This window comes from Thermobia domestica, chromosome 15 (assembly GCF_964235325.1).
Source record: "Thermobia domestica chromosome 15, izTheDome1.hap1.1, whole genome shotgun sequence".
Classification (NCBI taxonomy): domain Eukaryota; kingdom Metazoa; phylum Arthropoda; class Insecta; order Zygentoma; family Lepismatidae; genus Thermobia; species Thermobia domestica.
Window position 1 is genome coordinate 163,302,364 of NC_137468.1, and position 16,898 is coordinate 163,319,261.

The following is a 16,898-nucleotide window of genomic DNA, read 5'->3' on the forward strand; positions in this document are numbered from 1 at the left end:
TGCGTGAGATTGGAACTCCGTGGTCTGAAGCAGACGACACCATTCTCTCGCGTTAAGCACCGGCAACGCTGCACTTCGCTTCCCCTCACTTCCGCTTTGTTCCGAACTAAAGGTGAATTTTTGTATAAATACATGGAAGTGCGTCGGGACCGTAATACGGCAAATTGTGGAGGCGTTAAAATATTAAATAATGCTTTTGATAAAGTGGATACTTTCAAATATTTAGGATCAATATTAACAGACGAAAATCATATTCACGAAGAAATTAAATGTCGACTAAAAGCAGGGAATTCGTGTTACTATTCGGTTCAAAATATCTTGTCGTCGCAAATTCTGTCGAGGAATTTGAAGCTTAAAATATATAAAACGATAATCATGCCTGTTGTTCTGTATGGTTGTGAAACATGGTCGCTTACTCTGAGGGAAGAACATAGACTGAAAGTATTTGAGAACAGGATCCTGAGAAGAATATTCGGACCCAAGAGGAACGAGAATGGGGAATGGCGGAAGCTTCATAACGAGGAACTACATAGTTTATACGGTTTACCCAACATTGTTAGGGTCGTCAAGTCTAGGAGGCTTAGGTGGGCAGGTCATGTAGCTAGAATGGAAGAAAGTAGAAACGCTTTCAAAGTCTTGACTGGTAGACCCATAGGAAAACGACCATTAGGAAGACCTAGGCGCAGATGGGAGGACAATATTAAGATGGATCTCGCAGAGATAGGAATACAAAGTAGAAACTGGAATGCAATTAGCTAAGGATAGAAGTCAGTGGAGAGCTTTTGTGAACGCGGCACTGAACCTCCGGGTTCCATAAGCCATAGTTATATATATATATATATATGTGTGTGTGTATGAGCATACGGATCCTTATTTCAAAACAGAACTGTGATAATATATGCTGGAAACATGCTACTTGCACAAATGCGAGGGAAACCTGAGATTTTAAAGGGAAATGTTTATCGAACAAGCTCCCTCGTGGCTAAGCGGTTAGCAGCGGCAGCTCTTGTGGTTCCATTTCGTTATTAACCTGTAGGTTGTTGTGACTAAACTTTTTGCGGTGTTTTTGCAAACACCCTGTACATCCACGACAAGTTCTCCTCTACATATATTACGCGAATTTGTTTAAATCAGTTGTTATACAATTATCGCCAAGACTTAAACTTTTTCATTTACGAATTCGGTGGAATAACTATTTCTTAATCCACTTGTAAAGACGATAGATACTTAGGGATGTCTGCCTGACTTCCGTTTCAGACACCCTTCTCAACCCTTACGACCAACTATGATAAGATTCTTTTTCTCTCTCTTTTCCCCTTTTTAAAATAACTTGTTTCACGGTGAATCATCTGTCTGACATTAATATTACCAAACCCTCTTAGAGTATTACTCCTGATATTCTGTATTTAGCGCTGACTTCATACTTTCGCAGCTGCTAAATTGACCTTTGAACTGAACACTGGTGGTGACTATGTGCCACCCCTTTTTTGTATAATGTTGTGTAATCTTAACTGGTTTTAGTGGAACCCATGTCTGTATTTTTTCTTTTTACTGAGTGTTACCCTTGTGAAGGTATGTACATTTTGGAACTATCATAGTCATCAGAATCGTCACGCGCCTATCATAAGTAGTATGAGAATACCTCTAGCCAATCAGAGTTCACCAAGTGGTCCAAACCATTACCTCATAAACATCCAACCAACTTCTAAAGTAATTTTTCTAACTGTGGCATAATCTGGTGCAATAATGACACACCCAAACTTGATACACATAAAACCTCAGGAATGAGATCTCTTGTGGTTCATTACCTCCGAACTACGCGATGAGCACATAACCCGTGCTCCTTCCTCCTTCGCGGGAAGCAGTACTCTGCACTCCTTGCAGAGTTAAGTTACTTAGTGTTCTGTATAGTGAAGTACGAAAAAACTGGAAGGTGCTGTGTTAATTCAATAAGGCGTGATGACCACTACCACGCCCACCTCTAGAAACGGGACTTTTAATGGCGTTTGGAATGTAAGTAAGACATTTTTCCATGCGATCACCCAGAGGGCTCTTGCACACTTACTCACTATCACCCTAAATAGTCTGAACTATTTCGTAGACTAAACTTGCTCTCGCACCTACTCTCATTGAACGAGGAACTATTTCTCTGATGTCGACTTGATACTTTTCGGAATGCCATACCTACGTTTAAAATCACTGATATGTGGGAACCTGTGACTTTGGTCTTGATTTGTGATTTACCTGTGATCCTTAAAATTTCTGTCATTACGGTCTGTAAAGAATTTGAACTCTTCAACAATAAACCAAACTTGCAACACATCTGTAATATTGTAATATTCTTGTTACTACAACAGGTCGATCGATAATCCCAGACCTCTCCATAAATTCAGTAGGTACGCCTCCACTCGGACCATACACTGCGAATTAAGTGGTAAGTCACCTTACGGTGGATTGTCGGGAGGGTGATTCTACAAGTAGTTTCGTATCGCAGTCCTGCTGGCTCCTGGGATTTCTGTCCCCCTTCGAGGGACATCACCTGGGCAAGGTACATCAAGACTTTGTCTCGACTAAGATGCCTGTTGCTGACCTCTCCTCTGCATCCACCTACAGGTAAGAACTAACATCTTTCTGCCAATCCGCTCGGGCTATCAACAAACGCTCCCAGTTTTCTGACTTCAAGAAAGTACTGTAGTAAGTGAATTAATTTCGTCACCCATGACAAATTTGTGTAATTCGATTCGCAGTTGTGTTGTGTGTCGCTAGTGAATAGTGTAAGAGGGCTTTGGTAGGAAAGTGCCTCTTAGCGTAGATCATGTGTTCGTCATTCTCATGTGTAACTCAACGTTACCGCCTTCCTACCCTTGCGATTTTCAATGTGGTGTTTGTAATATAATAATTCATTTGATCAAGGGGAGTCGCTTCCTCAATTGGGAGTTACAATGATCGTTGGTTCTAACTGTTTGGTCGTTCAACTACTCTCCAGTTGTAATTGTCCATTTGCTTGAACCCTCTCATTTCTGACGAGGCGCACTCGTACCTTATTGTTTCGTCCGCCTCTTTTGATGTAATCACTGATATCGAGATGTGTTTGAACTCCTCTCCTTTGATGTACGAAACCTGAATGTGTTTCCTATCGCCACCCGTGTGGCCCATTTTTTTATAAATATTTATTAGGTATTTAACTAATTATACATGCATATAATTTGACAATACGGCGGGCCATTAATTTCTAAGTATCCTTTTGTAATCTTGCAATGTGATCTCTGTTGGTTAATGATTCATAGCGCCTCTCTCAGATTAAACGACCGATCTCTTACTGAGGCCGTAGCCTCTGACCTTAGAATCATAAATCACACCGCTCCTTGTTCAGATCACTGCTATCGGTGTGATTCAGAGAGAAATTATTTAAATCTTACTTATTTTGTTTATTGCATTGACATTCTTAGGAACCCCGTAATACTTTGTGAGATTGAGGAAGCGACTGTCCGACGATCTTTTACCTTGTACGCAAGGATAGAGGTAGTATTCTTAAGACCAAAACGTTAACCAAAAAGTCCTACCGGTGGCTTCGCTTGGGCTCGACCCCTACTGGCTCCCCCGACGCTACAATATCCATATCCCATATTGTCTCATTGCTAAAAGGGACGCTAAATATCAAATAAAAATGAATAAAAAATGTAGGCTAGTGGTTAGCAATCTTCATTCTTAATGTGTTGATCCCAGGTTCAAATCCGAAGACTATTTATCCTGTTTAAGGTTTCTCCCGATGCTTTCCTCAAGTTCCATCAATGAATTAAATGATATTTTTTAGTGCAGCCACTGGCCTACTTCCTTTATCTTTTTCTTCTATTGTAGATCGTTTCTGTTTTCTGTATAAATTAGCGTCTGAGGCTGTATCAGGAAGTTCGTTAAATAAATCAATCAAATATTAGTGCTTAATACGCGCTCAATGTACAGTATTTTAAAGCATATAAAACATTCTGAGTAGTAACACTGAACTCAACAAAGAGTTGCTTTGGGATAAACATTTTAAACTTTGTTCACAACGAAAAACTCTACAAAACATTCTTCTTTGAATTAGTGATTATTATTGTAGTTGAAATTTCTGTTATGATTATTATACTTTGGGTAAATAAAATTGCTGATCAGATGTGCAACACTATTTCTTCAGACTACAAGAAAGTATCAACCAATAGGGGTTGCAAACACACTACAAACCTCCAACATGACTATCAATAGGCATGAGTTGCCATATTTAACATTAAGATATCCTACGCGGCTGCCGACGAAAGAACAAACGACGTGATGTGCTTGTTTCCTTGAAAGCTCGTGGCGGTGAGACGACAGGTTTGCCTCAAAGTCTACGGTTCATTTCACTCTTCTCAAGAGAAAAAGAGGAGGGGGGAAAGAAGGAAAAAGAACTAGTAACCATAAATAAGTTATTGCAAGCAATATGAATTTGAATTAAGTATTTTTATACATTTTTACTATGATTATGAGAATATAAGGGTCCGTAATGAAAAAACATTATTATTAAATAAAGAAAAATAACCATGGCGAAAAACTCACTTAATGTACAGAACATATTCATTCTCCTTATTTCACCGTCATCATTGCTACTGCCACTGTCTTCGAACGGTATAATAAATATGTTGACAATTTTTAGAATCCTTCCCTTTAGTCCAGGCTTTTTCTATTATATCAGATCCATATCTCACTACATTATTCGAAAATAAATTAGACCTTCACACCGATCTAGTGGCTAGGGCGTGTGGCTTTGGTGCACATAATCCCAGGTTCGATTTCGAGTGAAAGCACAAAAATAATTTTACAATAGTCCACTTTCATCAATTATCCGTTTCGATTAGCCTAAAGGATATACTCGTGGAACATCGTTTTACATAAATTGTCCACTTTGGCTAATGCGAGGTTCCTCAATCTAGGACTCGCGAGAAGAATATGGGGGTTGGAAGGGACACGAAAAATGTAATTACATTCTACTAGCAGAAAAAAATATTTTGAACTTCTTATGATAGACGTTTTCATTTGCAAACTGGGTGCCAAATATAAAAAGAAAATAATATTAAGCAGTTAGTGAATCGTTTAAAACAATCAGTTTGAGAAAAGAGGAATGAAAGTCGTTAAAATCTGCAGATTGAAATACACAAACACACACACACACATATATATATATATATATATATATATATATATATATATATATATATATATATATATATATATATATATTAAATATAACTTACAGCTGTAAACGATGGGCAAAAGAAATAAAAACTGATAAACTGGAAATTAATTGTGGGGGTCGCACGCAAGAGGATGCGATCAAAGGAGGTCGTGATATAAAATAGGTTGTGGAGTCTAGTCTATTGCATCATTAGTATATTTTTCATAGTCTTCTCTCTTTTGTTTTCATTATTTTAACGAAGTACAGAAGAATTTAAATCAATTAATTATAAAAATGGAATAACAGGATGCATACTTAATCGTGCCGGTATAAAAGAAAGCGAAGAACTCATACAAATACCAACAGACACTAACAGACTCGATACTAACAGACACGTGGTAGTCTGAAAATAGTTTTGCAAAATAAACTAAAATTAAATTTTGTGTCCACTACCAACACAATATTAAATGGTCCTGAGTAAAAAGACTATCTCGGCCTTTCACTTTTTGATATTTTCGTACACGGTAGAGGGAAGGGACGAGGAAGCAGAGTAGGGTGAAAACGTGGCAACACCGACTTGTCAGACAGAAAACGGAAAGTATTCTGTGTACCTAACTGACCCTAGCATCTCACTGAAATTGATGTTCACACATCACGTCATTTGTCTTACTATATCAGAGGTTACAAGATTCCACCGAGCTCATTAGAACGAAACCGTTGAAGTTGTAATAAAGATCCAAAAATGAGGCAAGAAGCAGGGAGCTTCCATCACTTGAAAGATTAAACCCGCATCGGTCGGTTGTGAGCATCGTGCTCACACGCAGGCCCGTAGCCAGCTCAAAACTTTAGGGGGGGATTTAAGTTAGGGGGGCCCGACCCAATCATATACTTCATCACCATGTTATAGTTCATTTGCAAGCCTACCGTGAAATTTTATGGGGGCCAGCCAAGGTTTAGGGGAAGGGGGGCGGCCCTCCTTGCCTTCCGTGGATACGGGCCTGCACATACAATATATGCATTAACTTTACTATTATGATTGTAAAATAGTTATTTCTGTTGATGGTTTGCACAATACAAGGTTTTCACATTGTAATATTCAATTATTACATGTTGAAAAATTAAAAACCTACCTAACATATAAAAAGTGAATTATCTATATTCATATTATTAACTTGTACTTGTGTTCACTATTTAACATTTTACAGGAAGATATACAGGAATAACATCTGTGAAAATTATTGGAAAAAGGTAAAGTAAATACAAAACACAACATCGTGTAAATTTTTAAAATTTCGATGCGTAAATAGAAGCTAAGGAAAGAGTCGTGAAATCGAAAGTAAAAATTTGCTTGCAGCATACCACTGAATAACATTTGAACACTTAAAACCACTGAATATGTGAAACAAAATTAAAAATCCTGTAAACTTTCACTGAAACAGTAGACTTGAAGAAAATTTACAAGATTTGTTCCAGAAAACCTCCTTATTTACTGCTGTAACACTACCATCTCATTCAAAAATGTTTTAGTCTTCCTCTGTGTCATCATCGCCATTGGTCTTCTGGCTTCTACACTAGTGACAGATTGTGATGACATGCTCTCAACAGATGGGCAGTTGACAACTGGCACATCTTGTCTTTGTTTTCCGTTTTTTTCTCTTGGGACAAAACGCACACCTCACTCGTTCTCTGCTCCGGGTTGGCTCGGGGACAGTTTCTTCAGGTGGAAGCTGATGTTTCCTAATACGAATCTTCACATCATTTCGAACACCTGACATGGGAAGTCTCCTGATCATGTGATTTCTTGTTAGATCAATAGCCAAATCCTTTAGGAAATTTCTGCGTGTAATTTTCTGGTTGGTGTTGCACAAAAGTATAATTTGGGCATTAATGGCTCCAGTGTCCAGTAGTGTGAAAAAATTCTGAGGGGCAAACGGCAACAGACTCTGGCAACACTGTAGGTGGACTTCATTTGATATACAACATCTAATCCTCCTTTCGTGAGATTGTAAAATGTTATGACAGACAGTTTAAACAAGTCACCAGTTCTTCCATCAATCTCATCTGAGTCGTGCATGCTTGAAATAAATATTACATTCGTATTCCTGTGTGGAACATAGGAAACGACCATACAGTCTACTGAAAAGGCAGAGACTACTGTTAACAGGCCGTTGTTTTGTGATGACAACTTCCGGTGGGAGCTCTTTCTTGTTTTCCCTCAGCGTTGCTACAAATGTCAAGTTTTCCTCACGAACCAACTGATTCACTGAAGGCACAGAAGAAAACCAATCGTCCATTGTAACGTTTCTCTCTGACCCACGGATCGGATCTACAAGTCTCCTGACAACAGCTGCAGGTCTGGTATCCAACACGAACGGCCCATCTGGTTGGTTACTGACGTACACTTCCATATTTGATGTGTAGAACATTCTGGCATCTACCATGGCAAACAATATTATCCTATACTTGGCTCATTTTTTAGCAATGTATTGTCTGAATGGACATCTTCCGCGAAATGATTCTAACATTTCGTCAATAGTTACATATTCACTGACACTGTAAGTCTTTACATTTTTGTACAAACTCATCAAATACATTTCGAATAGGGGCGTTTGACTAAAGCTCTTCGTTCCTGTCTTGTTTTTGCATCATCGAACCGCATAGCCCTCAACAACATCAAGAATCGTTTGTAGCTCATTACGAGACGAAAGTATTCTGGCGCTGTCCCATCTGTATTCCACAGATCTTCTACTATTTGGTGAGAAGATCTTAGAACACAACAGTCCTATGAGAGCACAAATCTCATCCGTGTTTGTGTCAGGAACTTCGTTGTGCCTGGTATAGCTGCTTCTCAGTTTGTGAAGACGGTCGTTTTTAAATTTGGTTATTTCTTCTATTGTTTTATCCGTCAAAAATTACATCCATGCTTTACGAACACTTTGAGCATTCTTCGCACCTTCATTCCTTACACCAGGAGGATGAAAAACAATATTTCTTCGTCTTCTACGTGCTGCTTGTGGTGGGTGAGCATTCCACACATACAATTTGCCTTTGCCCAGATAATGAACACCAGAACTAGGAGAAATGTCACCACACTCATCGGCAGACCCTTCACTATGGCTGTCTTGGTCTGTATTTATGTCTTCACCTGCGACTGAATCAGCAAAACCGTCAAATTCTGACAGCATATTATTATCAATATCTGTGTCATTCTCTTCTTGCATTAACAATTGTCTTATCTGGGCAGCCTCAGAATCCATTTCACTTCGAAATCACATCAACGCACTAATAGGATCGAAAGAAAAAAACACCAACCCAATCGGTCGATTGTTAGCGGCTCGCTCTCATACAGAACACGTCTGTCACTATGCCGACTCTGCTTCAAACTGGACACCTGAGAGACCAATGAAAATTTTCCTGGCCGCGCACATTCCAATCTCCCGCTAGGTGGCAGCAGAGGTCAATATACAAATTTATGTACATACAGAAACGATATAAAACAAAATTGAGCACACTAAAAACCGACCGATCCCGGTTAAGGAGAGACGTACGGGACTCATTCGGCGATCACTTCTCTTTAATATCATAGGAAGAAATCGTCGGGATGCCTCCAGGCTGCATCCGCTTAGTACGTTCTGGGATGGTTCCGAACTAAATACGAATCAGGCTTGGTTCATTACTTTTAGTACCCTATCGATTTTAAAACCAAGTAATCACTCAATTTCCAGATCGTTGCGCTAAAATGACAGGGAATCATACCGTGTTAGTTTGCGCCTTTTTTATTGGCTAAAAAAATAAAGAGGTTCCAGATCGCTGGACCTGAAAACTGTCGGGAGAATTTAAGCAATTTAACATATTTACAAACTACATAACTTTAAAGCTATGATAGGTATTTATGTTATCTCTAACAGACTCCGACTACTGGAATTAAAGTTTAAAAAATTAAGTCTTTCAGAAATCTTATCATATCTACTAACATTACACCGGATACTTATTTCTTTTCGCTTCTCTTGTTCCCTCGTAATGGTAATTATGCTAATCTCAGAAATATTAGTTTCAAAATAATTTTCCTTAATTCTTCAATTGTGTCTAATATCTTGTTTTAGTCAATCCTACTACTCGACTTTGTGACAGACCAAGGAACTCATTTTTATTTTATAAAAAATTTCGAACTTGCACACAAAGAAACGAAAAATTGAGAAAATAATTTTTGGAGATGCTTTTATGTTAATTCAAATACTGAAATAATTTAACGGTTTTAACTTATTCTCTCAAAATTGGAAAACGAAGAAACATGAGAGAAAAATATTTTTAAAAAAAGCGAATAAAAATCCAATAAACTTTTACCTAAATTTTCTTTAAACACCTAGAAATCATTTGAATGAAATGTGGTTAAAAATCGTACTGAAGTAACTAATCATGGTAGGCGCAAAATTATTTGACTTCTTCCCCATATATAAAATTGTTCCCAATAAGGCTTATTTCAACAGACGTCCGCTGACCAGTTGGTGAAGCTATATCATCGGATCACCTTTCCGGGTACTATGTGATGCGTGATATCTACAGAAGCACAAAATCTCAAGGAATCAGTCTTTGGAACTTGCCGGTTTAGAAAGTTAATTACATAATCATGCTGACAAAGTGATTGCAGTTTTGCGGTGATTCCGATTTATGCACTATTCACTCATCCGGTTAAATTGTGCGATTTTTTACTTGAATGAGAAAGCATGTGTGATCTCAAGCCCGATTTGTGTGTAAACGCTCTCCCGCACACATTGCAAGTATGCAATTTTTCATCAGAGTGACAAAGCATGTGCGATTTCAAAAGCCATTTCCGAGTAAATGCTCTGTCACACTGATCACAAGCGTATGGCTTTTCACCTGTATGAGAAAACATGTGTATTTTCAAATAAGATTTCCGAGCAAACGCTCTGCCACAGTGTAAACATTTATGTGAGCTTTCCCCAGTATGAACACTCATGTGTGTTATTAAGTCCCCTTTGGATGCATATGCTCTGTCGCATAAATTACAACTATGCGGTTTCTCACCTGAATGAGATAAAACGTGAGATTCCAAAGACTTTTTCCAAGCAAATGATCTGCCGCACCAACTACATGTGTATGGCTTTTCACCTGTATGAGAAATCATATGACTTTCCAAGCAGAATTTTCGAGTGAACGATTTTCCACACTGTGTACAAGTGTGCGATTTTTCATCAGAATGAGTAATGATATGCCTTTTCAGATCCGATTTCTGAATATAAGCTCTTCCACAGAGAAAGCATTTATGTGTTTCTCCTGTATGAAGACGCTTGTGCCTTCTTAAAGCGGGTTGGTTTCTAAAAGCTCTGCCGCAAAAATTACAAGTATGCGGTTTTACACCTAAATGACAAAGTACGTGAGTTTCCAAACTCAATTTTTGAGCAAACCCCTTGCCACACTGAGAACAGGTGTATGGTTTTGCACCTGAGTGAGAGAACATGTGGTTTTTCAAGCCACACTTCTGAGTAAACTTTTTTCCGCAGTGTAAGCATTTATGAGACTTTTCTCCTGTATGGAGATTCGTGTGCGTATTCAAACTTTTCTTATATGTAAACCCTCTCCTGCACACGGTACAAGTATATGGTTTTTTATTTGCATGAGAAATCATGTGACTTTCCAAGTCCGATTTCAGAGTAAACGACTTGTCACTTTGAATACAAGTTTGCGGCTTTCCACCTAAATGAGAAAACATGTGTCTTTTCAGGGCCGATTTCTGAGTAAACGCTCTGGTACAGAACACGCATTTATTTGATGTTTCCCCTGTATGAAGAGGCATGTGTTTTTTCAAGTAAGATAATCTAGTAAACGTCTTGCCACACATGGTACAGGAATGCGGTCTTTCACCCGTATGAACTAACATGTGTAATTGTAAACCAAATTTTCGCGTGAAGGACTTGCCACACTGGAGGCAGGAATGTGCCCCCTTACCTGTATGGACAAACATGTGCTGGCTTAGCATACCTTTGTGAGTAAATGACTTTCCACATTCAGCGCAAATATATCGTTTTTGCTCTGTATGAGAGAGCATTTGGTTATTTAACCTCGATTTCCGGCTGAGCTCCTTACCGTATTTAGACGGTATCTGTAACAAATCTTTTGTATCTGTTGATACCTGAGTTGAGTAGGAAAATTTTCGGATAGAGCTGGTGACACTAGTCTGATTTAAATCAGTACTTAATGTAATGTGTGTTGAAAGTTGATGGTTTTCGGAAAGTGTCTGTGTGGAATCATACAACTCTCCGGTTACTGGTCTGAAAAGAAAAAATAAATAAATAAAATGTCGGCTTAAGAATGTTGGAAAAAGGTAGAGTAAAAGTTAAGTTCATTTAACAGACTTCCACAGAAATATGCTGTTTACTTTTAGGGACAAATTATGCCTCTTATTTAAAGAGAATGACTCAAATTTTGAAATATAATAAATACTTCGGTGCTTTCCTTAGCATAATAAATCATATGATTATCTTTTCTCCCATTTTCTCTTTCTGGCAATGAATGAAAATATGTATCAAACTTTCAATGGCAGATATGAACTCCAAGGAGATATAGAAACATGACAACGGTGTAATATTCTGTAGTGACGTAATTACGCAAAAATTTACTACCCTTTCTGGATAATTTATGCAATTCCACATGCGCTGTACCAACGTAAACTAAATAAGATATAATGAAATTAAAAATTTTTCCTGAAAACCTAAATCATCAGTATTGCATTTGTTCACTTTCCTTATTAAGAGGAACTCCTAGGTGCATAAGAAAGGAAATAATTAACGAAGACGGGAAAGATGAATACACAAAGTCAAATTGATTAGAACTACCAAGAAAAATGTATTCTAGTTAAGCAACTCCAGAAATTTAAATCTTAATGTTGGTTTCTCAAATACAGTTGTGTAAGTGCGTATGGATTTTGCATCACAATAACTTCACATTTATGGGCAGTATCTATATTTACACTTTGTGATACTTTTACATGGTAGAACGTAAGAAAAGAATTTCTAACACCTTAATCACCTCAACAGAAACAAATGAAATGGAAAGTTTATTCTATAAAAAGAATGCAACTTTCAATAAAGACAGACTGTTTGGAAATAGGTACTTGCATCCTTAATTGGGAAATCGAAACAGTCAAGATACAAAGCAAATTGCAATATCAGCATCAGAACTAAAATACACCACCTCTGTACGTATAATACAACATAATATGGACATAGCTGAATATATAATGCAATATACCAAATATAGCCATAGTAAGGAATATTATATTTGTTACGATTTTAACAATAATAAAATATAATTTGTTTTCAAACTTGTATTTCATTGGTACCTTTCTTACCACTAAGCTAAAATAAATATTATGCATATCATGTTTTATATATACGTATTTAAATAAGTTATTTTAAGCCTTAGAAACGCAAGGCTTTTTAATTTGTTACCGTATACATAAACGATTAAGGAAAATAGAATAAATTACTTTTGATTGCACTCGGGAAATTTCTTCATAAAAATTAAAATTGAAGTGAAAACACTTAAGACAGATTCTTTTGCGTCTACCATCCGAAAGTATGAGTTTATTAAATGAACCTTTCTAAAATTTAATTACGTTGTCACTACGGTTAGAAGACAAGAATGAAGAAGTGGAGAATGTAGAAAGCAGACACAAATGAAAAAACTAAGAAAAGACAACGTGACACATTTAGCTGACAATGAAAAATTGTTCATGTGACGTGATATAATGAACATTATAATGAGCATTATATAATGAATATTAAAAATTTTAATAACTTTTACAAAACAGGCAATATTTTCATGTTTTACCTTTAACCCTAAAACCGTACACTTCAAATATGTTACAAAAACCGTACACGGGGTACAGGTGTACCCCAGGAAAGAAATGACCGGTATCAAGAATATTATTTATATTGTTTAATATTTTAGTTTACATAAAACATATAACGACTACTGAGCCTCTCTTAAGTCAACACCTCTTTCGTGTTCATTTGGAGCACGATGGGCATTTCTTCTTCTGATGCTCCAAACAAATGAATTTCCCACACAAGCTAATATGCTAATATGCTGCAGCTAATATGGCTTTTTCTGTCTTTGCTCCTTCGGCAAAAACTACATCTTCCGGATCCACATGACCATTAAGGAGGTCGAACCTGAACTGGATCCATCTTCAAAATCCAACGAATAGTTTCCTTGAGATGTGATTGCAATGTAGGCAATTAACAACGCTCTTCAAGATGTGGAGTAATTAGTGAAATAACCAAATTCTTTAGAAACGTTCTTCCTTTCAAGGATTTATTCTTGTTTTGTGGTAATCCCATTAATACGTCGAGCGCATTAATGCCAACAGCATTCAGTAGCCCGTAGAACAAGCACAGTGGCCAACGTCTTGTTTTGCGAGAAACAGAGTATTTATGGCACATCTGATCAAAAGAGTCTATACCACATTTTGAAGTATTGTAAAAATCAACAATTTCTGGAATATGAACAGAATCGTTATTATCAGGTTGGTCATGCATCGTAGAAAGCATCAAAACTATCTTCTTCCTTTGCGACTTGGGAAGACAATATGATAAGAGAGTGTTGGCACCACTGAATGTATACATTGCTGTATTCCGCTCTTGGTCCTTAACAGAAAAAAATGAAGGCGGAATCTCTGGTTTGTTTTTCTTCAATGTATCCACTACGGTCACAGAAAGGTTAAGAAGCTTTTTCAGCTGTAGGGATACTTGTGGACTAATTATCAAAGGTACAATTTCTGTTTGTACTCTGAATGGGTAATGTCAACTTTTCGGTGTAATATGCGGAAACAAGTGCGTTGCCTGGTGTTGATCCTTTTCCCGTATATACCTCAGCACTGACCATATAAAAGGTTTTGGCGTCACATAACATCAGTATCTTTATTCCATATTTATCTGGCTTTGAGGGAATATATATCCGGAACGGACATCTCCCTCTAAAGGACAATAACTGCTTATCTAACGTACAATATTCGGAAAGACAATATAATTCCTGGCAACGTTCCACAACATGGTCAAACAGATCTCGTATCGGAGCTAAGCGATCATCTTTAGCTCGTTCTTTTCTTGTTGAACAGTCGTTAAAACGAAGACAGTTTGTCAGAAATTCAAATCGCTTTTCGGACATTGTTGCGCGAAAGTATGCTATTCCTGTATTTTTGTTCAAAAGCTCTGAAATGTTTATTGAATTCATTCCGAACACACCAGCTAAATAATATAAACCTAATAGTGCCTTCACTTCTACGAGGTTTGTATCTGGAGTGAAACTTGGTCCTACATTACCACCCATAGCGTCATTGGAGTTGTATTTTTGGCGCTGAACTTGAATTTCAGCATTCGTAAACGTAACAAGTTTATTTAGTGTGTTGTCATCGAAGAATAATGACTGAGCTTCATTTTCTGAAGTAACAAGTCGAGCACTACCTTTATTTCTGGCAAATGAACAACCAAGTTCCGTTCTGGCGTTCGACTTCTAGCAGTGTTAGCTCCACTTCACATGTACTTATTTCTCCCATAAAGGTTAATAGGAGTCTCACACACTTTAGTAACTTATTTTGCTCTGAATCAATTGATTTTTCACTTACGTGGACGTTTCTTTGACTGAAGTTCTTTCCAGAACGATCCAAATTCACAGAAGCTTTTTCTCTGTCACTGTCAGTTGACTCCACTTGACGTAATATTTTCAACAACTCTCCTCACTATCCAAGCCATCTATTGAAGAAGTGTCAGTTGAATCTTCTATCAAACACTGTTGAATTTGCTGAACGTTGAGACTTTCCATTCTGCTATTTACTAAGATCACTATACGTTAACCGAACACAGGGGTAAAAGTGTGCCCCGAAATTGCCACACAGCAGTTACAGACAATACACACTGGCTGCTTTTAACAAACTAACCGGCTACTCAAACAATGAAACTAGAAGCAGGGTGATTTCAGTGTAGCAAACTACAGATTTAATATGGAACTTTACATTATAACTGGGGTACATGTGTACCCCGTGTACGGTTCCAGCGTTAAGAGTTGTTCCTCTACTATTAAAAACTGAAAATATCACCTTGGATGAATCAAACTTGTTAACGCATAGAAGTCAACAGTTTTCTCGTATCCGGGTAATATCGTTCAGATTCATGCCACTCCCGTCAATTTGTATATCTAAAACATCACGATGACATTTTGCAATAAGTGTCATCGGAACTCAAGCAACTCTATTCTTGAAGATTATATCTAGATGTTAAATTAATAGTTCAACACGAGCGGAATAAATCTATCGAACCACTGAGTCATGTCTAAATATCTGCTGATCTCAGGAGACCATCCGATCAACGTACATATTGAGAATTCTTTTTATGGAATCCCCTCGGAACACACTTTTAGCGCAAGTGTAAACATAATTATAGAATACAAAAAGCTGTGTAGGTAGATAGTTTTTGAACGTCTGCTGGCAAAATATAAACGTAGGAATACCAAACTAATGTAAGCACAGAACCCAGGACGGGACTTATGAATAAGTCACTGAACTGTTCATGTTCTTGTCCCTTTTTTAGAAATATATCTATTTCTTTTAAACAACAAATCTTTCAAAGAAAAGTTTTATACTAATGAAACGAATGTTTTTAAAGTTGCTCCTTAACTTAGCCTTCGTTAGTTACGATTCTTAAGTTCCCCACAACCTACTGCGATTCGCTTAGCATACATTTTCAGCAACTTAAACCTTTGGAGAATAACTGGAGAGATTCCATAGTATTGACTGCGATTCGACTACCGTCATTCATTTTGTGCATACATGCCGGCATAGGAGTGGATTAGGACAGCAGTCTCTTCCGTCTTAATATATTACAGCTAGAACTAGGGACGTGGGTTCCTTATATATACTTTAATTTTCGCTACTATTTGTTCTACCTCATTAATTTTCCGCCTTCCAAACCCAGATAAACACTCATCGAAAATAATAAAAATTGAAAAGCCTCTCTCTTTGAATACACTGTATCTTTCCTACCCTCTCTTGACAAGAACATTGTAGATTAAGCAATACCATGCTATTTTGGTATTGGTGCCAAATTTACCGCCATTATTGCCATGTTTTATATATCTATTTCATTTAGGGTTCTTATTTATTCGAATGTAATAATTATTTCATGTTTCATGACCTCATCACTGTGTAACCTTTAGATCTGATTTTTTCTTTTGTCTCATATGATGGATACAGCTCAATTGCCTTCCTCAATAGTCGAAAAGAAATAGGAATACAGCCTCCTGGTACATCAATTATTTATTTATTTCAGAAAAGCGACACCTACGTTAGAATCAGTGTAAAACACTCTTATTGAATTTGATATACCGAAAAAAAGTTAGTAAGATTATTAAAGATATGTGATATGTTTAAATGAAATGCGCAGCGAAGTTCGAATAGGAAAGTATTGTACTGGTCTCTTATAATGATATGTATATTTGCGTTATTACTCAATTTTAGTCTGGAATACGGTATAAGGAAAAGTAAAGGAGGCAACCAGGCACTATAACAGAATTGCACTCACCAGATTTTGGCTAATCCTTATTTCAAGCTGATATGAAGACAATGGTAAGAAACTACATGAAGTTTGACTAAATGCCTGCAGGGACGTGAGCTCAGAAAAGAATACAATGCTCG

At 37.3% G+C, this 16,898-nt stretch overlaps 1 protein-coding gene across 4 annotated transcripts in view; it reads right to left on the reverse strand.

Annotated features, from left to right (window-relative positions):
• LOC145671331 (DNA damage-binding protein 2-like) overlaps window positions 1-16,898 on the reverse strand; it is a 212,196-nt gene that overhangs the window by 183,789 nt on the left and 11,509 nt on the right. For 3 of the 4 annotated variants that reach the window (XM_081740346.1, XM_081740340.1, XM_081740341.1), the window contains one exon: window positions 9,865-11,478. The exons of the other annotated variant lie outside the window; for it this stretch is intronic. In XM_081740346.1, the coding sequence (XP_081596472.1) occupies window positions 9,870-11,255 (1,386 nt within the window). In that variant the 5' untranslated portion in view covers window positions 11,256-11,478 and the 3' untranslated portion in view covers window positions 9,865-9,869. Of the gene's footprint in view, window positions 1-9,864; window positions 11,479-16,898 lie in introns of those variants that run through there. 4 annotated transcript variants of the gene reach the window in all.